This window comes from Rhinopithecus bieti, unplaced genomic scaffold (genome assembly GCF_001698545.2).
Source record: "Rhinopithecus bieti isolate Rb0 unplaced genomic scaffold, ASM169854v2 scaffold_10015, whole genome shotgun sequence".
Taxonomy (NCBI): domain Eukaryota; kingdom Metazoa; phylum Chordata; class Mammalia; order Primates; family Cercopithecidae; genus Rhinopithecus; species Rhinopithecus bieti.
In genome coordinates this window covers 953528-978463 of record NW_016806417.1, presented here as the reverse complement: position 1 = coordinate 978463, position 24936 = coordinate 953528, and the positions used below count along the sequence as shown (strand labels likewise).

Genomic DNA, 24936 nt, shown 5'->3' with positions numbered 1-24936 from the left:
GGCTGTTGTTGAAAAGATAAAGTAATGCAAGGTATAATGCCTAGGTGATGGGTTGATAGGTCCAGCAAACCGCCATGGTACACGTTTACCTATGTAACAAACCTGCACGTCCTGCACATGTATCCCAGAACTTAAAATACAACAAAATTTAAAAAATGAAGAAGATAAAGCAGGCAGTTTGGAACACAGATCTGCTTCTAGGCACTGTCTCTCAACATCTAGGGCCTTCCCTTCCTAGCCAAGAGCATCACCTTTCAGCAGCCCTCATCTCTTTCCAGGAGGTCCCAATAAGGATCACGACAAAATGGAACAGGCAAAGAAGTCCATTCTCTACTTATCTGTTACCACGGCAAAATTCTAACCCTAGGAGTCAACCTCTTGGTGAGTTTACTATGGTGACGGAGTCAACCTCTTGGTGAGTTTACTATGGTTCTAGCCCTGTTATGTGGGATTCTGGCAAATGGGAGGGAGGCACCAACCAAAACACATTGCCAGTGGCAAGCAGGCAGTTGAAACCAACAAGGAATTGCCAGGGACCTGCACTGCAGGGAGCCTCGGGAAAGGTTGGAAAAAATGTGGATGTGTGGATGGTGCTCGTGTATCTTCTGTGAGAACATATTTCTTGGGCATCACTGGGTAGTCCACTGGCTGCCATCAGGGGGTCTGGAGTCCTTCCAGTGGGTCCTGATACCTACCTGATCTCCCAGACTGACCTTCCTGCTTTGGAGTCCAAACTGCTGCTCCTCCACACCCGGGTGGGCTCTCTTTCAGTGAGCAGACCCAAAACATAGACCCTTCCTCTCCAGAAGACAGTATGTCACCCCTCTTCCCCACCTTGCTTAAACATCCACTCATGAGTGCCTATGTATTCCTAATATTGGCACACTTGGCTTTGTTCCTTTGAAGGAGGAAAGTTTTTCTGACCTGCACACCATAACCTATAAAGTTGGGGGCTGTTTTCTTTGCTATGTGCTGTTTCAAATGCTCTCTTTGGTGAGAGGTATGGTTATGAGCGTGGACCCTAGCATTTCATTACCCCATTCAAACCCTAGCTTCACCATGTGGGGAGACCTCGGGCAGATGATTTGGTAACTCTGAGCCCCAGCTTCCTTATCAATAAAATGGGATGATGACAGTAGCTCATTTCACAAGGTTGGCATGAGGGTTAAGTAAGTCGATGTGTGTGAAGTCTCTAGAAGAGTGTCTGGCATGTTGGTAGCCTTAAATAAATGTTAGCAGTAGCTACCCTTCTCTTCCTCCTCATGATAGTACTTTGAGAAGGAGCAGTGGTTATTGAAAGTACTCTGGATTTAAACTCAAACAGTTTTGAGAGTCAAAATTAGCTGTGGTCTCTCTTGGGCACATCACTTAACTTCTTTGTGCCTCAGTTTCCATATTTACAAAATCAGGCCAAAAAATCTATTGCATGGGAATTTAATGATGTAGCTAGTTTGTCTGAATTTCTCTGGTGTGCACACTGGAAACTCAAAGCACGACTCTATATTGTACTTTTGTAATGTACAATTATTGTTGTGGAGAGCAGCAATGGAGATGTTAGTCCTCTTTCCTTCTCCATCCCCCTTGCCCTGGTGCTTGTGAAACAGAGCATCCCCATGGCAACAGCAGCAGCTGGTCCCTAGATAAGAGGAGCTGGAGCCGGCCAGCAGCAGCCACTGCCGCAGAGGAGCCAGGCCCAGCTTCGGTGAGCACACACGCCCTCCCTGTCTCTCGCCTTCTCTTCTCTGCATCTGCACTGATTGGTAAGTGCTTCAGATTTTTACTCCAAGAACTTTTGTGGTGAGAAAAGCAAGTTTGCAGTAAGTTACTGGGACAAAGAAGGCTATAGCTGGGGACACGGGGTTGTGCTTTAGGGAGCAAGGCTAAGCTGGGGCTGAGTGGAGAGCAGAAAAAGTTACCACTTTCAAGTCATCCTTCCAAGGGAGGGAACTGCGTTTTGTAAAAGCCTGAGTCCTCACAAACTCATTTGCAAAGTTTCAAGATGAAGTTGGTGTATCTGCATATTCACACAGGATACAGAGGTTTATCTTCCAAGGCTGGGGAAAGTACAGAAAGTATGCTTCTCAAAGCACATCTCCATGCCCTACTTTAAGTCAGACTCTCCTCCAGGAATACTGCCAATTTAGGTTTCCTAAATGAACAAATCTGATTTTAAAAGATGGTACTTTTTGACCTGAATTCAATCCTCTGGTTAAAAAGAGGTTTGACAATGAATATATATTTTACATAGCCAGAGGGTGCATTAATGAGACACCACATAGGCTGGGTACAACCTTCTACCTTTTAATTCCATCAAGCGAATCAAGACCTGATTCCTTTGGGGGATATTCTTTAGAATATCGTAGGGTAAGCTAAGTGTCAACTTGCTTCTGAGAATCAGTTTTATTATGTTCCCAAGACTTAGAAATGGGTATTCTGCAGTTGATTTTTGTCTTGAACTATTCTCATCTCATTGCCAGCTTCAGAGAAGGCCAGAGATGGGATAAGGAGATAATTCTGGTGGATCAATTTAGATAGACATATAATCACAAATGGAGGACTGAAAGATCCAAGAAGGCCCCTTACACTCAGGAAAATGTGTGTACAGGACCTGGGCTCGGGGCTCCATGCATGCATATTCTATGGTTAATACTCTCAACAACCCTGGAGAAGAGCCACTATCTTCCCCATTTAACAGATTTGAAAACTAAATTTTTGAGAGAACAGATAACTGTCCCAAGTTTATCCAGCTAGAGAGTGGTACAAGCAGCCAAACCTTGGCTTCTACTTTATATTGACTCACAGCATCCAATCTTACAGGTGAGAGGAAATTTCTTCCCATAAGTTAAAACACATATTCTCACATCCAACTGAGAAAATTGCTCAATGATAAGAGAAAAGGCAAAATGTCCAGACCAGCTTCTGACCACACACCGAACCAACTAATGTGTTTCAGCTCTGCTGGTGTGCCTGCCTTTCTGCAATATAGTGGGGTCCCTTTTCTGGCACCCAGTTCCTTCCCCCTTTCAGGTCTCCTTCTCAAAAGAGAAGGTGACCTTTGTCATTAACAATCCCTGTGTATTGTGACAGCAATTTACATATTGCTTCTCTTAGTGGTATTTGCATTTACAAGTGTCTCTCTGTGAAAAGAAAGGTTTTGTCCCTTGTGAAAAGGAAGGTAAGGATTAGTAAGAGCAAGTCACAAGAGTTTAAAATCTGAAGTCCTGAAATCCTTTCTCAAACCCTGAAATCATATCTCTTGGTCTCTTGCATGCTACACTGACTACCTATATTCTGTCAAGCAACCACCACCAGAAGAATAATTCAGATCAATAATCTTTCATTCTCAAATTAAGAAATCTGAAACATTTTGAAAACCAAAAGGTTTGTTGTGAAGTTCAACACAAACTCATTTCGTAGCAAAGCCTGACCTGAAAGAATGTGAATTTTTTGTGGTTTGTCTTTTATGTCGCTTAGTGTGAATATTCATAGTTTTGCTGCAGAAATAATGGATGTGATTGCTGGTGCTCCTGGAGACCCCTCTAGAGCTGTTATATAATTTAAAGAGTGCTGATTTCCACAGTACATTTGGCTCCAGGCTTGTCACAAGGGTAGGTGGCTGATACTGCAATGACAGTGGCAATCCACGTCTCTGTGTGAGTGTTAGAATTCAGAGCCTACACTGAACCAATAAGTGGCACGAGGATGTTAAAAAGTCACAAGTCTTTGTAGTAGACAGTTTATGAAACACCCCCGAATGTGAACTATTAGACAACAAGCCTCTCTGGAGGCCCTAGCTTTTTGGTTGAAATCTGAAGACCCAGAGGACCAACTATTTAGCCTTGAAAGAAAGAACTGTTGCCTTAGAAAGTTCCCAAATTACAGGGAGATGATGAAACCTTCCCTGGGCAGCCCAACAAGTACAGCATCCCGTTACGACACCTGCTTGGGGTAGAGACTAAATTAAAGAGAGAAAGGCGTGAGCAGAGTCAGGAATAGGAAATGGAAATATTCCATTTCCTATGTCAAGAATTAGACCGGCTCATGTCTTACAACAGCTCACTCATAAAGAGCGCCTCTTCTCACTGAGGATGGAAATGGAGAGTGAGTTGGGAGATGGGGCCATTATACTAACAGGCTATGACAATTATCAATAAGCCAATACTAAACTCCAAATGTCTTTCCCGTCCACCTACTTGTTCTTTTCTTTGTGTGAAAATTTTCTTCCAAGAAGTCCTTAATGACATCATTCATGATAAAAGTATCTTCTAATCCCATGAGCAAAACACATCCCTGCCCAGCATGGGATATTTTTGTAATGTAAAATCCCAGATCTGGAAACTGTCTCTCAGCCCCTTAGCAAACAGTCTTGCTGGTTCACCACCATCATTCTTTAAATCACACTGATTTAAAATAGTGTTGTTTCTCCCATAGACAAGATGAGCTATGCTGTGGAGGAAGCATGTGTCAGTTTTGTGATGAATCACTAGTTTCCCTTGCCTTGTCCAGGGGCCTCTGACATGTCTGATTATTGAATTCACTGGCCAGAGGCAGGCTTTCTTTTTCTAGTCTGGTGCTGCCATAGCTGCTTTGCTCAGAGGAGGGCTGGACCTCCCATGGCTTAGCATCTGAAAGAAAAGTTCAATTGCTTTTTAAAATCTTTTCATTATACAACAGGTCTTCCTTAGCCAAAAATCTAGCATGGTAGATAGCCAACATTACATAAAAATAGCTGCCAGTTGAATTGTGCCTACAATGTGCTCAGCATGCAGCTATGCTATTTCATTTTCACAGTTACTCCACCCAGTAGGTATTATTATCTCTATTTTTCAGATGAGGAAACTCAGGGTAAGCTCGGGGGACAGAGAGGGACATATGTTTCTGGGTGCCAGACTGTGTGGGCACCACAAAGATGTTAGCCTTTGCAAATTTTATTGTAGCAGCCTTAGCTTGTAGGGAGAGGGGGCAAAAATGATGCTATTGCATTGGGCTCCATTTATTCTCACTACATCTTTAAGATTTAGCAACTTCATCAAAGTCATATGGCTTTTTAGTTTAAGAGCTGAGATTTAACCTAGGTCTGTTTGACTCAAGAGTCCAGATTCAAAATAAATAACCTGCTATTAGGCACATAAGAACAGCCATAGGATCCAAGTTAAAAAACGCCTTACCTTTCAAGGGTTAGGGAGAAGGAGAAAGGTACTAATACCAGATAGGACCTGCAGTAGACAGTAAGTGCGTAGCTTCAAATGATGACTCTGATCCTAAGTGTTTTACTAATGGTAGGTTGTTACAAGATTTTTGAGCCTCAGTTTCTTCTTCTGAGGAATGAACATTTTCACCAGGTCCTCTATGGGGTAATTTTCAACATAACGTGTATGACTAGGCCCGTGACTGTGCCTGAAGAGGAAGAAAATTGGTTAAATACATGCATAAGACCATATTTGATGCTGCCTTGAGACGTCAGCACTCATCCTGAGTGATGTTCCCATGGCCCATCCAAGCTAACAGCATACTTCCTGATGGTCACAGGGAGTTGACAATCTCTACACAAACACTGAAAATATGGTCTGAATTGATTTCTGCTGAAGTCACTCAGTATAATCAGTCTGCACAGAGTGACACTAAAAGCCATGCTCAAGTGATCAGTTAATAGCTCCATCTGCTATCCAGTGATCTCAGCACATAAAGGAAGAGACTCTTCCGCCTTTGCAGAGAAAACCAGTTTATTCCTCAAAAGACAACAGAGTTGAACTCATTTTATGAGCTTGAAACATTAGCACAACTGGTCTGTGTGTTCATCTGCATGCTGTTTGTCAAAGAATCTCAAAAGAAAAGAATTGGTTGGGTGATTTTAATCTTATTCATTCCTCCCCCACCTCTCTTGCTATGGTAGGACATGAGTAATAAATTATCTAAAAAGAACTCAAGATACAGAATCTAGCCAGGCTCTAATGAAGATTTTCTATAAATCTGAGCTAATGCATTTCTCCTTCAGACCTGACACATATCCATTCTGGATTTCCACTGCTCCTGGGCAGTGGCTATGACTGATAGCTCTGGAAAGTTCAGTGAACTTTCCAGGAAAGATGGAGGGTGGGGAGGGAGACAGATTTGTTCTCATGTCTAGAATCCTGAGGGAGAAAATAAAGATCTATCCAAAACCCAGATTTTCTCCCACCATGTTTCTACCACCATAATGTGGATGGGGAGATAGTCTCCTTACTTTATACAATACTTATAGAATGTAATTTATAGAATGTAATGATAAAAAATTAAAAAAAAAAAAAAAACCCACAACAGAAGCCTTATTCAATTCAGGTTCAAAGGACTCATTTTATTTTTAAGAGACTCAGGTGTCTAATGGAGGTCAACAGGACTGGACCTGGATATAGGCTTAGCTATTTAATAGACATGTGATTAAATTAATTAAACTTTCTGAGCCTCTGTCTCCTCTTCTGTGAAGTAGACATAATCCTACTTTGCAGAACTCAACAGAAAAAACATAGGCAAGGTTTAATCATGATTTTCTGCGACTCTCAGCTAACTCACTTCTCATTCAGACTTGACAATTGCTCATTCTGAAACTTTAAAAGTGTCTCTGAGAGAGGGCAAATATTGGACATTTGATACATGACAATTACCGATAAATCTGTCAGTGTGAGGGTCAGAGGGTTCATTTTATTTTGGCTTAAGTCCCAAGTTTAGAGTTTCTAATAGGGAAGTTTAAGAAGCATACATAAAGAAACAGGGTTGAACTGGGAACACAATAGCAAGTGCTCAACAAATATATTTACTTAGTAAATGAATGAATGAATGAATGAATAAACAGAGCCATACTTATTCACTGTTTTTATCCTTCCTTAGTGCTGGAGAAGAAATACATCCACCCACCCTCATTTGATAATGTCCACTGAGCAAATGCAGCCACTGGAACTCTCAGAAGACAGACTGGACAAGCTAGACCCTCGTTGCAGCCACTTAGGTAAACAAATGATTGATTGTGAATGTCAGTGGTGGAAGTTAGAGAAGAGGTGTCTCAGCCATTAGGTTTGCAGGCAAGTCAGAGAGAGGCCCCCCCGAAACCTGATAGTCTGTGCCTTCTGGTGACAGCCAACACCAGATGGGCAGGCAAATAGCCATGGGTCTGTGGAGTCTGCCATGTAAATATTAGCTGAAGCACCAGTGAGAAGTTCATTCAAGAGAGAGAAAGAGAGAGAGAGGAAATATCGTCCTCTTTTTCTGGGTCTGACAGAGTCCCAGGCATAGCATTTTTGAGGCAATAAATGGAATGCGTCAGTATAGCTTGTTTCCAGTATTTCCTGACACACTTTTACCCCATGTGCAGCACCAATAAAATATTTCAAATATCTCTCTTTGCCTATCAAGACAGAATTTTAAATAGCCTTTTTCTGCTTTATTGTCAATCTGTTTCCTTTCCAGAACTGACTTTTTGCATAACCTTTGTAATGAAAATACCAGAAACATTTCTGCCTCTACCCATTTCTAAAAATGAGACACTCAGACTTTTGATGGATGGGCCTTTTGCATATTCATAGCCTTTGTCTATGCCTCGCCTGGTTATGACTCCCCTTTCCTCTCCCCTCTCCCCGTTTGCCATCAAGATATTTTATGTTCAAGATTTCTCCAAAAATGGGGAAAAGTGCAATTGAAGTAAAAGTCAAAATTAAAGCAAATGGCTGTGCACTGAGCAGCATCCTGGGGTTGAATTGTAGCCCATGACAGGTTTGTACCTCCAGAGACCCACAGCAGGGCAGTATCCATTCAGAGCAGCATTCACTTATTCAACACATGACTACGGCATGTAAAATATTGGGGAAAGATTAGCTGTGCTATGTGGCAATAAACTTTTAAAACTGTGTTTGCAGCCGGGCATTAGGATACATAGTCCCAAGAGGCTGGGTTTAATCTTGATACTATAACCTGCCAGCAGTGTACCCCTCAGCTTTTTACCTGGCTTTCTGAGCCTCAGTTTCCTCATCTTCAACATGGAGAAAAGAGTATAACACCCTTGTAGACTTAGCATGAGAACTCAATGAAATCATATGTTCAGGGATGGTAAACATATTTAACAACTGATAAAGCATAGGCATTGAAAAATCAGAAAAGGTGTAATGAATGAATAACAGAGTTGCATCTAGACCCACCAAGGTTTAACACATTTAATCCTCAACATTTTAAGGAAATTTACCCAAATAATTTTTAAATAAGAAAGAGAGAAGGAAGGAGAGAAATTTACCTGAATACTTTTAAATTAAAAGAGAGAAGGAAGAGAAGGAAATAAAAGGGAAGGGAAGGGACTAAAATATCCAATTACTCTTTTAAAATTTCTCCATATTTATTCATATCTGTAGATCTATCCAGACTATATCCAGGCCATAGTTAGAGTTTCCAAAGAAGACAAAAAGCTTCACTGTCTTGTGGCTTCTTTGAATCCTAACAGAATGTTTCCTTATACAAAATATATTCCAGTTTATTCATTCGAGCATTCATTCAACAAATATTTATTAATTGCTGTTGAAGTGTTAGAAGATAAGGCACCTGTCAGTAAAGAGGTCAGAGAAGACATGCAGAAATAATAACTAGATCATCTTTTAAATATGTTACTTGAACAAAAATCCTGTGAATATTAAGAAAATGAGAAAGAGCATTCAGGACTGGAGTTAGTACAGATAGATTTATGAAGATGGGAAGCTTTCCCCTAAATTTAGAGGAAGGTTAGAGGGTGAGCAATGGCCAGAGTGAATATTTTGGGACATCTGAAATATATCAAATGTATCAGATGCTTCACAAACATTAACAAATTTAGCTCTCTCTCTTAACACACACACACACACACACACACACATACACACACTGATTTAATATTAGTATTATCCCCACTCTAAATATTGAGAGAACATTAAAGTTTCTAGAAATGAAGGTCCAAGTTCTCAGAACTAGAAAATGACAAGAGTCCGTGTTTGAACTCAGATCAACTTGACCCCACTTAACCATTCAACATCCATTTAATGGAGGGAGAGGCAATTAAGAATAAAATTACAAAAAGACTATAATCCTTAATCTCCAGAAAGGCTGTGTCTGGAGCAGGGGGTAAACCATTATGGAACAGTGAACCATTGCTGAAACAGTGACAGTGAAGCCCAAAGCAGAGCAACACAAAGGACAAAGGAGTAAGAGGGAGCAGAGGAGAGACTTGAATGGGCAGGGCATGATCAGATTGGATTCATTACCCATAATGACTTCTGATGGACTCGATGTAAAAGCCAGTCTTCAAAACTCTGGTGGGGTAATGCAGAGGATTGAGAAAAGTAAAGAAATGAGTTAGAAAACAGTAGGATCTTGAGTTAGGATGGGCAAATAGGAGGGTTACAAAGCCAGGAACAGTGAAAAGACAAATATGAAACCTGAGGCCTGGATCACCAGGAGAATGGGGCTGGCACAACGATGAAGTCAAGTGAGAAATTCACTGAGGACCGAGGGAACCTTTCCAAGATTGAGGGAAATTTAGGTTCCATACTGGCCCTTGGGGTCTCCAAAGACAGCAAGTCTTGAGCAAAAAGAATGGAGGTACATTCAGCAGAGAGAGCCTATTCTCCCATCAGAAAGTTAACTCAAACCTGCTGTGTGGCTTGCTGGACCATATTTTTAAAGTTTTCTTTGTCTCAGTGATCCATCCATTTGAGTTTCCTTAATCTGGAGTTTTACAGAATTCTAGTTTTCGATTTTGTTATATGAATTTATGCAAGGCTAATAAAGTCCTTTGTGGAATAGGCCATAATAAATAAACACTTTTCCTTTTCAGGCCAAATCACCTCTGCACCATCATCAGTTGTAATTAGGAACCAAACAGTTTGTGACTGGATCCTTAGTCATGTTATATTCTTTATTTCTTTGTATCCTGTCAAAATTAGGTGATCTTTCAGACCAGTTCATTAAGGACTGTGATCTCAAAAAGAAGCCTAGAAAGGGAAAAAATGTACAGGCCACCCAGAATGTTGAGTCAGACCAAAAAAAACCAAGGAGGAAAGATACACCAGCACTGCACATCCCGCCTTTCATACCAGGTAATGGACAAAGTCATCTGCACAGCTCTAAAGGAGAGCCACTTGCAACTAGGTTGCATTGGTCGTACACATTTTTCCTTAAATATTCAGGTATGTTAAAGTAATTTGTGCACTAGACACCTCTGTATCTCTGTGTTAGTTACAATATAGCAAGCTGCTATAACAGATACATTCTAAAATATTAGGGGCTTAATACAATAAAAGTTTATTTTTTACCTACCAATAGTGAAATCATGGGGTATGAAGGCAAGCTCTGCTCCAAAGAGTCATTCAGGGACCCAGTCTGATGTGTTTTGACATCATAAATACATGGTGAGCAAAGTCACCACGAGCTTCCACAGTCATGATGAGTACCAACGTCCAGCAGGCATGGGAGGTAGACAGAGTGGAGGACTGGCAGGGAGATTTGCGTGAACCAGGCCTTCATCAGTCACCAGGCCTCATCTGACAATGAGGAAAGTCGGGAAATGGGCCCAGCTCAATGCTCAAGAGAAAAGCAAAGCAGTCTGGCAAACAGCTAACATGTCTCTGTAACACCCTTGGATGTGATGCATGACATTCTCTTATTCTCAAAAGTTTTGCCTTGCTTTGCTTTCTTTTCTCCCTCCCTCTTAGTCACTAATTTACTATCATCTCTGTTCACAGCACACCTTGAGGGTTGCAAAGCAAATGAAACATAGATCTTTCTGGGAATGAACTTTCAGCTTTCTAAGAAATCACAACAGCACATAATAGCTGAAATATGCAGTAAGAAGTGACATTATAAGGAAGTTCTTAAAAAGGACCATTGGGGCTCAGTGTGGGTAGCGAATTGTGGAAAATTTTATGCAAGAGGCTGTTTTTAGAGAGTTACTCAATGATGGAGAAAATTTCACTGTAGCATAGAGGTGAGAAAGCAGGAGGGTAGAGGTATCAGGGCATAAGTGTGCAGACACAGCTTGCAGTACATCAAATGAACCCCTCTGGCTGAAGAGGATGGGATTTGGAGGCAGAAAAACTTGGGCTCAACTGCTCTCGGACACCTATGAGCTGTAATACCATGAGCACATTTCTTTGCCTCACTTCCCTCAGCTATGTGATGGTGGCCATAATACTAAATTCCTCAGGGTTTTTGTGAGGCTAAAATAAAATCAAGCATGCAAAACTTTTGTATGGACAACGTTCCTAGTGGAGCCTCAATAAATACTAATGCTTCTTATTAAAAGACTTGCTTTATTAAAGTAAGTTTGGAAAGCTATATTGACTGTCTTCACCAGATGTCTATAAATATGCGCAGTCCTCATATATTAGGATATATGTATTTGACCCTGTTTCTCTCTGTGCTCCCCTAACCATGCAGGTGTGTTTTCAGAACATTTAATTAAAAGATATGATGTTCAAGAGAGACATCCAAAGGGCAAAATGATTCCTGCTCTTCATAACACTGACCTGGAACAGAAAAAGCCAAGGAGAAAAGACACACCTGCCCTGCACATGTCCCCCTTTGCAGCAGGTAAAAAAGCTGGTGCAGGGCATTTGCAGGGGGTGACAGGGACAGGTCAAGAGCCTTACCATCTGGAGGTCCCCAGGGCCCGGCCGTTGTCCTGGCCCAGCAAGCTGCATTGTGCTGAAGTGCTCTGGGGAGAAGCCACACTCACTGCTACCTTTTAGGTTTATCTCCACTAGTAGCTCCCCAGGGGCTGATCTGGGGATGGGAAAGGGTCAGAGCATTACTCATGCCTCAGCAGAGCTGGTTGAATTCACTGAGCCAACGGAATAGAAATGTCAGTGGGTCCTTGAGAAGAGCTGGAATGCCCTCCTCCCAAGGCTTCCATGGATTTTGCGTCTTATGACTGGTTCTCTTGAGATACTTGGACTAATTGGCCAAATCTTCAAAATGAGAGACAGAAAAAGAGATGCAGAAATATGGATAGCTATCTTAATATGTGTCATATCAAACAAAAAAAATTATACTGAACTATGAGTACAACCCCAGTCTTTAAAGGAGCTGCTCTGTGAGATATAGTCCTTGTCCTTGACAAGTGCAAGTTGGGGAATAAGACAAGTACATTTATGACTAGAGTATGACTCTGTGTGTATGTGTGTATTTTTTTTTTTTTTTTTTTTTTTTTTTTTTTTTTGAGACGGCGTCTCACTCTGTTGCCCAGGCTAGAGTGCAGTGGCCGGATCTCAGCTCACTGCAAGCTCCGCCTCCCGGGTTTACGCCATTCTCCTGCCTCAGCCTCCCAAGTAGCTGGGACTACAAGCGCCCACCACCTCGCCCGGCTAGTTTTTTGTATTTTTTAGTAGAGACGGGGTTTCACCATGTTAGCCAGGATGGTCTCGATCTCCTGACCTCGTGATCTGCCCGTCTCGGCCTCCCAAAGTGCTGGGATTACAGGCTTGAGCCACCGCGCCCGGCGTATGTGTGTATTTTATACAGATTGTTGTGTTGGGGGAGTGACAGAGGGGAAAATATGCTAATGTTTATTGAGTTTCTACTAAATGTTAGGCACTCAGTTTCTCATGTCTCATGGATTTTTATAAATTAACTAATGTAATAGAGAGGCTATTATCGAGGCTATTATCTCGTTTTACAGATTAAGAAACTGAGAGAATTTAATTAACTTACTCATCTGCTTTAAAGTCTTATGTGGATAAAATTGATAGATGACTAATTGGCTAATTGGTTGGATCAAAGATGAGATGACTAGATGGATAAATGAAGAGATAAAATTATGATCAAGATCAAACACTAAAATGTGGCAGAACTGGGGCTCAAACCCAGGTCTATCTCACCTTTGGGCAGTTTTTCACTGATCTGTGCTGTAGTTTGGAATTTTAGCATTATAGGAATAGAAGAAACACTCTGGGGAGAAGACAAAATTTGGCTGTTGTTATAAAACTGTATTTCCCCACTGTTTGATTTAAAAGAAAAGAAGGAAAAAACAGCTCAGAAGAAGACATCATGACAAAAAGAGTCAGGGGCTTAAGATCCCCAGCTACATTAGAGGCTCTGATTCTATGCTCAATGGGATTTGTGTTCTCTGCACTTCTGTCCTTGTTCCTCCACCTCTTCTTCTCTTCCCACATCCATTTACCTCTATCCATCCCTTCGTGTTCATCACTTACCTGTATACCAAGATGAATGGTGGGTTTATGACCCCACCTAGTCATGCCAGGGACAACTCTCTCATTGTCTCTTTCACACACACACATTTCTACGTACCAGCTTTTCTAAACACTGACTACATGCAAGCTTCTGAGATCATGCACGTGTGCTAAAAGTACAAGGAGTTTAGGACATGCAGAAGTCTAATCTTCAAACTGTCTTCTTTCTTTTAACAAATATTTACTGAGTACTTGTCATGTCCTGGACTCTGTTCTAGGCAGTGGTACTGGAAGAAAGTCAATAACCATATAGATAAATACATAATAGAAAGTCTGCTAGGAATAAATGCTGTGAAGAAAATAAAGTTAATTAGATGAAGAATGGGAGATAGAAATTGCTTCTTTAGATTTCCAAGGTGCACAGGGAAACCTTTTCTGAGGAAGGGATATTTAAGCAGAGACCTCAGGAAAATGTGGGTGTGCCATGGGGGTAACTGAGCACAGTATTTGAGGCAGAAAAGACAAATCCAAGAGTCCTAAGGCAGTAATGTTTTTGGCTTTTGCTCAGTCAATATTTATTGAGTGTCTACTGTGTGCCAGGCATAGCTGAAGTACTGGGCATACACTGGAAAACAAACCCCAAATATAAAGTCCATGCTCTCATGGTGTTTATATTCTAGGTGGGAGAGATAATTAAATATTTGGTGCTAAAGTAGGAAAAAGAGGTTTCTCTAAAACTCACAGTCAGGCAAATTGGACACCAGAAGATGGCTCGCTCAGAAAGAGGAAAGGTTGTGAGGTCTGCCTTCATTATTTCCCTGGGCAGGATCTGTTGGCCCTCAGTAACATCCTGCATCAGTCATTACCTCATTCAACACTGACTCAACTGTGATGGCCCATCACAGCTCTCTTACCTCACTGGGACATGAAGGATAAAGCTGTTCCTGTTTTCTAACAGAGAGGGGAGCAAGCCAGCAAAGGGCCTTCACAGATGATTTTTTGGCAGTATTCTGTCTTCTTTCAGAGCAGTTTTAATATGGGTCGAGGGGTCCAGAGATCTTGGAATAACTGATTTAAGAATAATACACAACAGTCACAATTTGTTAAGTCTGACTGTTTCCCAAGGGGAGAAGGAATTGTTACAGGGTGATATTTCCTTACTAGAGGTTTGCAGTGTTAATGAAATATAGGCCTACCTCATTCCCTTTCTCTTCACTTTTTTGTGCTTTTCAGATTTTGATTTTTTTTTTTTTAACAAAATTGGATGTTTGTGGTAACCCTGCGTCTGGCAGGTCTATTTTTCCAGCAGCAAGCACCATTTTTTCAATAGCACGTGTTAACTTCATGTCTCTGTATCGCATTTTAGTAATTCTTACACTGTTTAGAATTTTATTATTATTATTATTATTATTATTATATCTTTTAAGGTTATCTGTGATCAGTGATGCTTGATGTTACTATTGTAATTGTTCTGGGGTGCCACAAACCTCGCCTATGTAAGACTGTGTACTTAATCTATAAGTGGTGTATGCGTTCTGTCTGCTCCACTGACAAACCATTCCCCCATCTCTCTCCCTCTCCCCTGGCTTCCCTATTCCATGAGACACAAATATATTGAAATAAGGCAAATCAATAACCCTACAGGGGCCCTTAAATGTTCAACTGAAAGGAAGAGTTGCACGTCTCTCACTTTAAATCAAAAGCTAGAAATGATTAAGCTTAGTGAGAAAGGCATGCTGAAAGCCAAGACAGGTTGAAAATTAGGTCTCTTGTACCAACCAGTTAGCCAAGAGCCAAGTTGTAAATGCAAAGGAAAAGTTCTTCAAGGAAATTAAAAGTTCTGCTCCAGTGAACACAGGAATGATAAGAAAGTGAAACATCCTTATTGCTGATATGGGGAAAGTTTCAGTGGTCTGGATAGATCACACCAGCCACAACCTTTCCTTAAGCCAAAGCCTAATCCAGAACAAGGTCCTAAGTCTCTTCAGTTATATGAAGGTTGAAAGAGGCGAGGAAGCTAGCAGAGAAGAAAAGTTGGAAGGTAGCAGAATTTGATTCGATATTTAAGGAAAGAAGCCATCTCCCATAAAAGTGTAAAGTGAAGCAACAAATGCTGATGTAGAAACTGCAGGAGTGATACAGAAAATCTAGCTAAGATAATTTGCGAGAGTGGCTACACTAAACAATAGTTTCTAATGTAGATGAAACAGCCTTTTATTGGAACAAGATGCCATCTAGGCCATTCATAGCTGGAAAGGAGATATCAATGCCTGGCTTCAAAGCTTCAAAGGATAGGCCAACTCTCTTGTTAGGTGATAATGCCCTGGTGACTTTAACTTGCAGCCAATGCTCATTTACTATTCTGAAAATCCTAGGGCCCTTATGAATTATGTTAAATTGAGTCTGCCTGTGTTCTGTAAATGGAACTACAAAGCCTGGATAAAGGCATACATGTTTACAGCATAATTTACTGAATAATTTAAGCCTACTGTTGAGACCTACTGCTCCAAAAAAAGGCTCCTTTCAAATTATTACTGCTCATTAACAATGTACCTCATCACCCAAGAGCTCTGATGGAGGCACACAAGGAGATTAATGTTGTTTTCATGCCTGCTAATGTAGCATCTATACTGGCGCTCCTGGATCAAGGAGTTACTTCAACTTGTAAGTCTTTTTTTTTTTTTTTTTTTTTTTTTTTTTTTTTTTTTTTGAGACAGAGTCTCGCTCTGTCACCCAGGCTGGAGTGCGGTGGCACGATCTTGGCTCACTGCAAGCTCCGCCTCCCAGGTTCACGTCATTCTCCTGCTTCAGCCTCCCGAGTAGCTGGGACTACAGGAGCCCGCCACCATGCCCAGCTAATTTTTTCTATTTTTAGTAGAGATGGGGTTTCACCGTGTTAGCCAGGATGGTCTCGATCTTCTGACCTCGTGATCCGCCCACCTCAGCCTCCCAAAGTGCTGGGATTACAGGCGTGAGCCACCGCGCCCGGCTCAACTTGTAAGTCTTGTTATTTAAGAAACACATGTTTTGCAAATGTAGAGCTGCTATAGATAGTGATCCTTCTGATGGATCTGGACAAAGTAAATTGAAAACCTTCTGGAAACAATTTGGTATTCTAGATGCCATTAAGAACATTTGTGACTCAAGGGAGGAGGTCAAAATATCAAAACTATCAGGAGTTTGGGAGAAGTTGATTTCAACCTTTATGAATGAGTTTGAGAGGTTCAAGACTTCAGTGGAGAAGTAACTGTAAAAGAAATAGCAAGAGAATTAGAATTAGAAGTGGGGCCTGAAGATATGACTGAATTGCTGCAATCTAATGATAAAATTTGAATGGATGAGGACTTGCTTCTGATAGATGAGCAAAGAAAGTGGTTTCTTGAGATGAAATCTACTACTGGTGAAGATGCTGTGAACGTTGTTGAAATGACAACAAAGGGTTTAGAATATTATATAAACTTAGTTTATAAAGTAGCAGCAGGGTTTGAAAGGATTGACTTGATTTTGAAAAAAGTTCTGCTGTGAGTAAAATGCTCTCAAGCAGCATCACATACTAGAGCAGAATCTACTTTGAAAGGAAGAGTCCATAAATGCAGAAAACTTCACTGTCATCTTAAGAGATTGCCACAGCCACCTAACCTTCATCAACCACCTCTCTGATCAGTCAGCAGCCGTCAACATTGAGGCAAGCCTCTCTAAGACTCAGTGAAGACTCAGAGAAGCCTTAGCATTTTTTAGCAAAAAAGTATTTTTAAGTTAAGCTATGCTCATTATTTTTAAAGACATAATGCTATTTCACATTTAGTAGGCTACAGTATAGTGTAAGCCTAACTTTTATGTGCACTGGGAAACCAAAAAATTCATATGGCTCTCTTTATTGAGATATTTGCTTTATTGCAGTGATCTGGAAGAACCTGCAATATCTCTGAGGTATGCCTGTAATAAAATTTTTTAGAAGTCCTGCAAAAGGAATCACTTTGACTTTGTATAACCCAGATCTGATCTATTTTCCATAGAACTTTTTTTGGTACTACCTATTAGTTTTACTAGTCTAGTCATTCTATAGATGATGCTACAATATGGGAAGTTCTGCCTTAGAATTGTGATATGGCTTAAATCAACTTTTCACCTTTGTTTTTTTTGTGTGTGTGTGTGTTGTTGTTGTTGTTTTTTTGCCTCTGCCAATAGATTGTTGTTTCCAAATAAGATGAGAAGAAAATAGAAGCATAGGCAGGGGCACATGTTTTCAGACTTGCTAGGAAGGAGAAGAGCTAGGCAGGGTGGTGCACAGCATGTGTAATAGAGAAATGGTACAAGGACCAGAGGAAGCTCTGAACCTCCCTCACCTGTGTTTCTCATAGGTTAAGTGCATTTCTGCCTAGGTAAATCCTCTAATCCATTACATGTTTTCCCTCATGCTCTGCCTCTGTCCAGGTCCCAACTACCTTTCAATAGTCATCCAGCTCAAAGCCTCTGCTATCAGACTCCTTCAGGTCCAGAATGACTCTTTTCTATTCTTAACTAATTCTGTATTAGTCACGGCATGCAAATACACAAAACTTTGTCATCTCATTTAGTATTGTCTTTATTCTTCTTGTTGCCTGTATTGTCACTGCTGCTTAAACTGACTTACATGAACAACTTGCATGATGAATTCATGAGGACTGGCTGTGACTGCCTTATGTTTCTGGTATTGATCTTCATATCTAGTCCAATCACTTCTACATAGCAATACTCACTACATATATGCTGGTTTGGTTTGATATTTTATCTGGCAATCACAATTTTGCAATACCTGATGGAGACTGATTATTTTCTGTTCATGCTTGTATCTGTTTTTTTTTTTTTTTTTTTTTTTTTTTTTTTTTTTTTTTTTTTTTTTTTTTTTTCTTTCTGAGACCGAGTCTCGCTCTGTCGCCCAGGCTGGAGTGCAGTGGCCAGATCGCGGCTCACTGTAAGCTCCGCCCCCCGAGTTTACGCCATTCTCCTGCCTCAGCCTCCCGAGTAGCTGGGACTACAGGCGCCCGCCACCTCGCCCGGCTAGTTTTTTGTATTTTTTAGTAGAGACGGGGTTTCACCATATTAGCCAGGATGGTCTCGATCTCCTGACCTTGTGATCCGCCCGTCTCGGCCTCCCAAAGTGCTGGGATTACAGGCTTGAGCCACCGCGCCCGGCCGCTTGTATCTGTTTTTATTGAAGACCTTCTAGGAGAAGACTTGGTAGAGAAACAAAAATATTTACGGGCAGGGAGTCATCCTAGTACACAAAATTGAACATGGGCTTTGGATTCACAAAGGTCTAGGTTTCATCCCTGGTTCTGCTCCGTACTAGCTTTGTGACCCTGGACAATTAACATAAACTGTAAAACTTTCTTCATTTTGCCCATAAATCTAAAAGGGGACCATAAATATGTCTCCCAGCATTGTTAACACAATTAATAAAGTACATAAATCACTTGGCAGAGTTCTTGGCTATCAAAACCTCTCAACAAATGTTAGTTCCTTCCATTCTCTATTCAATCTTATATTCTGTGAGATAAATCAAACCATTTCTGAAGGTGAGAATTGTCTAAGCCACAGCATTTTACTTCTCTGTATAAACCTGCTGATTCAAGGAACTTCCTAATGGGTTGAGCTCATTTACCTGACATGAGAGCTACCTACATCCCAATATCTACATCCTAAGAGAGTAGCTTCTCTATTGAATCAAAAATGTTTATCAAACAACACAGAGTAAACAAGAGTTACGGGTGGGGACGGGGAGAGGCTGTATAGCCATAGCCTCTGTATACATTATGGAATTCCTTGAATCAGCAAATCTCTATATCATAAGTAAGTGCAATTACAGATATTGTGTGATTCTATCTTTCATTAGCATATTAGCTGAAGTACTTAATTTTTGAAGTGCCTTTTAGTAGCTAAAGATTTGGCAGTAATTGAAATGGTAGTTAAGCTGATAAGGATAGAGCCTTCGGCAGATGTTCGGAAGGACTCACATTGGTTCTAACAAGGGTGTTGAGAGAAACTCACAGACAAATACACTCTGGAGACATCTCTCATTAGCCCTTGGCAAGTGAAAACTGGACAAGGATCCAGTCTCTCTTCTAAATCTCTTGCTAACTACCTTCACTCCCCTTAGTTAATGAGCTTACTTGACAGGTTCCAACTGCGAGCACAGCCCTTCAAAGGGGTCATCTCAAGCTTCTCTGCCAGACTCAGGTTTGCTCCCAGCTTGGCCTATGGTTGCCAGGGGCCCTCATCTCAGTGACTGCATGGCAGAGAGCATTGGTTCTGACTAGTCAAATCTGGGTAACCAAGGCCTGCTTAAGAGCGAAAGAAGTGTTATTAGAGGTTTGTCGCAAATGGAACCATGATAAAGAAATAATGAGGCTGGAAGCATTGAAGAGAATCCTCCCAGAAAATTGTCCATGAGCTGTGGACATTTGGACAGTATGGGACATCGAAGATCAAAATCCTGCACTTCTACATGAGAAAGGGACCAGGATGTCCATTGAAAGTGACATGTCTTCTGTCTTGCTGGGAATAGAACATTCTCTCTAGTGTGACTTATCAGAGGAGGTGGTGTCCTAGCCCTGGCTCCCTGAGACCATAATGTAATGTGCATGAACTATTTTAGCTGGTGCTCTGGGTGGAATTGTGCTCTAAAACAGCTTGCTGCAAAGCTGATTGGCCCTTGGAGACTTCGGACTGGCAGCCTTGGTCTTAAAACCCACTAAGCTCTTACAAGCAGCCAAGTTCCCTAAACTCTTCTGTATAGAGAGAGGATGAAGGGAAGGAAATGACATTTGCTAAATCCCTACTGTATTCTAAGTCTTGTGCCAGATGTTAGCATATCCTTAGAGAATCTCGTGGTTCAATAGGGGAGAAGGATGTATTGCCCAGTGATTCCTACAATGTGAAATATGCTGTAACAGAGGTTCATGTATGATGTGGCTGCAGCCACAATGTGGGCCTAAGTCTATTTGGGGACATCACATATTGTGGAAGATAAAAATTACTTGTTCTCCAATTTTACGGGTGAATAAACTGAGGCTCAGATAGGTTAAGTGAGTGCGCAAGGCTTAATGATCACCAAAGGCAAAGCTTTCTGGTTTCAGGATCTGCATATTCCTTTAATGGTGCACCTCTGCTTCCCCTGAAAGCATGAGGGTCAGAAGGAGGTTAAACCAGACCAATGCTTCCCAAACCCAGGCCATCTTCATGTCACCAAAGCATCAAGAACAAGAATGCAGTGGTGACATGTAGATACTCTTGATTTAAGGCTCATCCTAAGCAATGATATCCAAGAAATCAAGATTTCTATGAGCTACCATGTATTTTTTCATTATAAGACATTAAAAGTAATTCTTAACTGTATTAATATAAAATGCTGGTTCACCCACTACTTGAAATTATCTCCTGTGCTCCTGTGGACAGCCCAGCCTACTTTGGGAAGGGCTGGCTGTGATGATTTAACAGGCTCTTCTTATTCCTGAAATAGCAGGAACTTTTGGGGGAGTCAGCGAGGAGCAGATTCTCATATGATTAAGTTTACAGGATACCAAAAGTAACCAGAAAGTTGATCTGAGTTTGGAAACTTAAAGGCTCTTGCCCACTTTGAATCAACTCGATTTTGGCTTAATGTGAAGAGATATCAAAGAAGGAAGGATGGAAACATTTGGGGCTCGGCATAGCTAACTCTATGTTCTCCTGCCATGCTAGCCTTAACTCCAAACAGAATCCAAATTTCTGTGCAGCTGGTGTACGAGAAATATCTCCCACTGTGTTTCATAAGTGATTTATGCAAAAGCCGTAGTTTCAGCCAGACTCTTGAAATTGTTTTTCTCCTCCAATAAATACCAGCTAATTGGTAAAGAACCCATGTGAACAAACTAGGAACTGAAACAAATGAATAGTCATTAAGATCAACACATAGTTTTCATTAATTTGCTGCTGTTGAATGGAGTCCAGTGTGGTAGAAAAGCCTCTTGTGGTGCACAGCTTCTCTTTCTCAAGTGTAGATCTTTATAAAATGCTTCATGAACTGGAAGGCCTCTCATTATGAAAAGAAGGAAGGAGGCAGTGCGAGGCAGTGGTGGGGAAACTGGCTGGAGTGGGATGATGGGGACCATGGAGGACTGGCCTTCCATCACAGCTTCCTTTGACCTTTCATTAAATGACCTTACTTTATACTTCACAGGATGAGCAGAACCATGTGACCCTTATTGGCTGGTCCTTTCTGGGGTGATCAGTCCAGAAAATTGTGCTCAGACTTTTTTTTTTTTTTTTTGAGACGGAGTCTTGCTCTGTCGCCCAGGCTGGAGTGCAGTGACCGGATCTCAGCTCACTGCCAGCTCCGCCTCCCGGGTTTACGCCATTCTCCTGCCTCAGCCTCCCGTGTAGCTGGGACTACAGGCGCCCGCCACCTCGCCCAGCTAGTTTTCTTCGTATTTTAGTAGAGACGGGGTTTCACCATATTAGCCAGGATGGTCTCGATCTCCTGACCTCGTGATCCGCCCGTCTCGGCCTCCCAAAGTGCTGGGATTACAGGCTTGAGCCACCGCGCCCGGCCTGCTCAGACTTCTGAATTTCACAGACCAGTAATTTTTTTTTTTTTTTTTTTTTTTGGAGATGGAGTCTTGCCCTGTTGCCCAGGCTAGAGTACAGTGGTATAATCTTGGCGCACTGCAATCTCTGTCTCTGGGTTCAAGGGATTCTTCTGCCTCAGCCTCATGAGTAGCTGTGATTACAGGCGCCCGCCACCATGCCTGGCTAATTTTTGTGTTTTTCCTAGAGATGGGGTTTCACCATGTTGGCCAGGCTGCTGTTTAATTCCTGACCTCAGGTGATCCGCCCACCTCGGCCTCTCAAAGTGCCGGGATTATAGGTATGAGCCACCATGCCTGGCCCAGTACATTTTTTAAACAAAATACTGTGGAGCCGGACATAGGAACAGCAATTTTTTATTTTACTTTATAAGGTTGCATTTTAAAAACCTTCTAACATCTCTAAAATTTCATAAAACAAAGGCTATTTTAATCCCCAAAAGAAGGAAAAATAATCTCGAAATAACAAACAGCTTTTAAAAGTGTAGGCATACAGCCATATGAAAAGCTCAGTACACTTTCCTTATATTCTCATTTTGCTCCGAGCCATGTGAACGTCATCACCTCCTGGTACAGTACTGACATTTGGAAATGGCATGTCCAGAGCCTGAGCTCAATATTTCCCTGGATGTAAAATGCTTTTAAGTTTGACTTCCTGAGGCTTACCAGTTCTTTTTGAAAGGTAAATAAACGAGCAAATATTAAAGGGAAAGGAAAAGCCGACATTTAGTTGCTCTGGGTTAAACATTGTGACATATATCTTATTTAATTGTCACAATAACCCTTTATAATAATTGTTACTGTCCTCATTTAATATTGAGAAGACTTAGATGTGAATGTGTTTTCTGGCCCAACACAGATTAAGTGAGTGGCAGAACTGTGAGTGCAAAGCAATTGGTTACTTTCCATCCCTCCATGCTGCAAGCTTAGGAGCAGAACTTAGAGAAGAAGATAAAGGCTGCCTCTGACTTCCAGGTGGTGCATCCCTTTGTAACCAGAATAGTGTCCTCATTGAGCACCTCTGGGAAGGCCAGATAAAGCCACCCAGCTCCCTCTCCGGGTTTGCACTTTTAGCAGATAGCCTTGTAGACACTAAGGTTTCTGGGTTGCCATGCTCCTTTGTATTGTGTCTATTGGCAAGGTTGCCTAATGTTTTAATTAGAGGGACTTAATTGCAGGTCTGTGCTTTGTTTTGCAGGTGTGACATTGCTCAGGGATGAGAGACCCAAAGCAATCGTGGAAGATGACGAAAAGGATGGTGACAAGATAGCTATTTAAAGATAGTTCCCCTGAGACCACTTGTAAATAGGTTAGATTGGTTCCCTATGGTGACCTAGAGACAAAATAGACTTGTTTCTGCTCTCATTTTTGTCATCGTCTGACTTCAAGATTCAGACACCTTCTCCCAAGGAGATGTATGCCATCAAATTGCCAGTCACCTCTTTGTCTCTGTCTTCTTTCTGAGTATGGTTTCTATTCTGTGTTTGGAATTTTTATTTTCTAATGCAGTGGAAAAGAAACAGATCATCCTAAATGAGGAGGTAACAGGGAAAGCACTGGGGTTCAGTTTCTGCATCTTCTGGATCAATTCATGGAGGAAAGATTGTGGATTACATGGGCTCCTTCTTGGTTTTTGCTGCTGAGCAGGACTTGACTTAGCATCATCCAAGCACCAGTCCAAGTGGGGTTCCCTGTTGCCAGTTAGATTAAATTGTTTGGACTCTAACTCACTGATTGCTTTGGGAAAAAAGGTCTTTTATTTCTCCTGTCCTATCTTAAGGGTCCAAATGTCTCTGGTGAAGTTCCTAAGACCCTTGTCCCAGATACTCTAAATGTGACTGTATGAGCTAGGGGGGTCAACTCAGCCCACCATGCCTTGGCTGATGATCCCAGAGGCAGAGAGTGCTGGTCTGTCTGGGAAGCTTAGCAATGCATCTTCAAATTTATTTTTGTTTTAAAAAATATTTCTTAAACATGCTGTCCCAACATTTGTGAGTTGTGTCACAAGTGAGTAATTATCAATGGTAGATAAAATATTAATGATTGTGATGAATTTACTTTAAAAAATTAGTCAGTGAAAGCCATTCTGTTATTTTTAGCATTCTCACTTATTTAGACTTCAATACACTTTCCTGGATGAGAGGGGAGAGTGTGGTGTTAGCTAGTGAGCGAAGGTCTGTATATTGTCCTTGCCCCAGCCTGCAATCTGTGGCATACAGGCCTCATCCACCAGGCAATAGACAGGAGAGAGGTGAGAACTATCCTTAGAAGGAGGAAAAGTAGATACGCAAATTGTCACAACTAAGAGTGATAATTTGGTAGCTCTGTATGTATGCTGGTTCCAACTGTTTAATCCCTTCTGTCTTTCTGTTCTCACAAAGATGGAAAAGATGCAGGAGCTTGCCGGAAATAAAGCTACATCTATCCACATCTCTGTCCTGGTGCATTTCTCCTAAAAATACCCAGTTTACTCACAGTTATAAAGAGCAGAGGTTGCAAAAGAGACTCACAAAGTTTTGCTTTTGTTTTTTTTTTTTTCGTCTGCAGCGATTTTAAAATGTTTGTATTTGCTGTTAATATTTAACAATCCAGTCAGGAAAAGTGATGTAAAAGTCTGGATTTCCAGATTCTCTTGGAAAAATATCTCAAGACCTGTCAATTTTGGGCCTGATTAGAATCATGGCAGCATCATTTGGAACTGATTACTGGATGCCAATTTTAGAAGGAGCGTGCATTCTTGTTTGCCATATGCCCCACCTGGAGTATATCATCCATTGACTCCAGTTTGGAGTCCCCTTAGCGAAGATGCATATTGTGATCCTAATGATCTCACCTTTTTTATTCCAGCACTCCATGCTTGACTCCCACTTCTGATGCCCCAACCCCAGCTTTGGGTAAGAGGAATAAAATTGTGGCTGGAGTGTTGGTTGAAGCATAATTGGTGAAGGAGGGCACCATAAAGCCTTTACAAAACCAAAAGCAATTACAGGTCTATGGATAAGAGGATAGTATAATCACCAGCAGCAATGCTTACAAAGGGATCTTTACTCAGAAAACAGTCTCACCTCATCCTTTCAGATTTGCTGTATGAACACAGTATACATCTGTAGCCATGTCTACAGAGATGCTCGATAACTTCTGAGGCTACTCCGAAA

At 41.3% G+C, this 24936-nt stretch overlaps 1 protein-coding gene across 1 annotated transcript; it reads left to right on the top strand.

Moving 5' to 3' along the window:
* Positions 1 to 1470: 1470 nt before the first annotated feature.
* Positions 1471 to 24211, top strand: PPP1R17 (protein phosphatase 1 regulatory subunit 17). The gene is made up of 5 exons (XM_017876442.1): positions 1471 to 1760; positions 6865 to 6982; positions 9933 to 10085; positions 11425 to 11577; positions 22980 to 24211. The coding sequence occupies exons 2-5, from the start codon at positions 6904 to 6906 to the stop codon at positions 23057 to 23059; spliced, it is 465 nt and encodes a 154-aa protein (XP_017731931.1). The 5' UTR covers positions 1471 to 1760; positions 6865 to 6903; the 3' UTR covers positions 23060 to 24211.
* Positions 24212 to 24936: the final 725 nt, after the last annotated feature.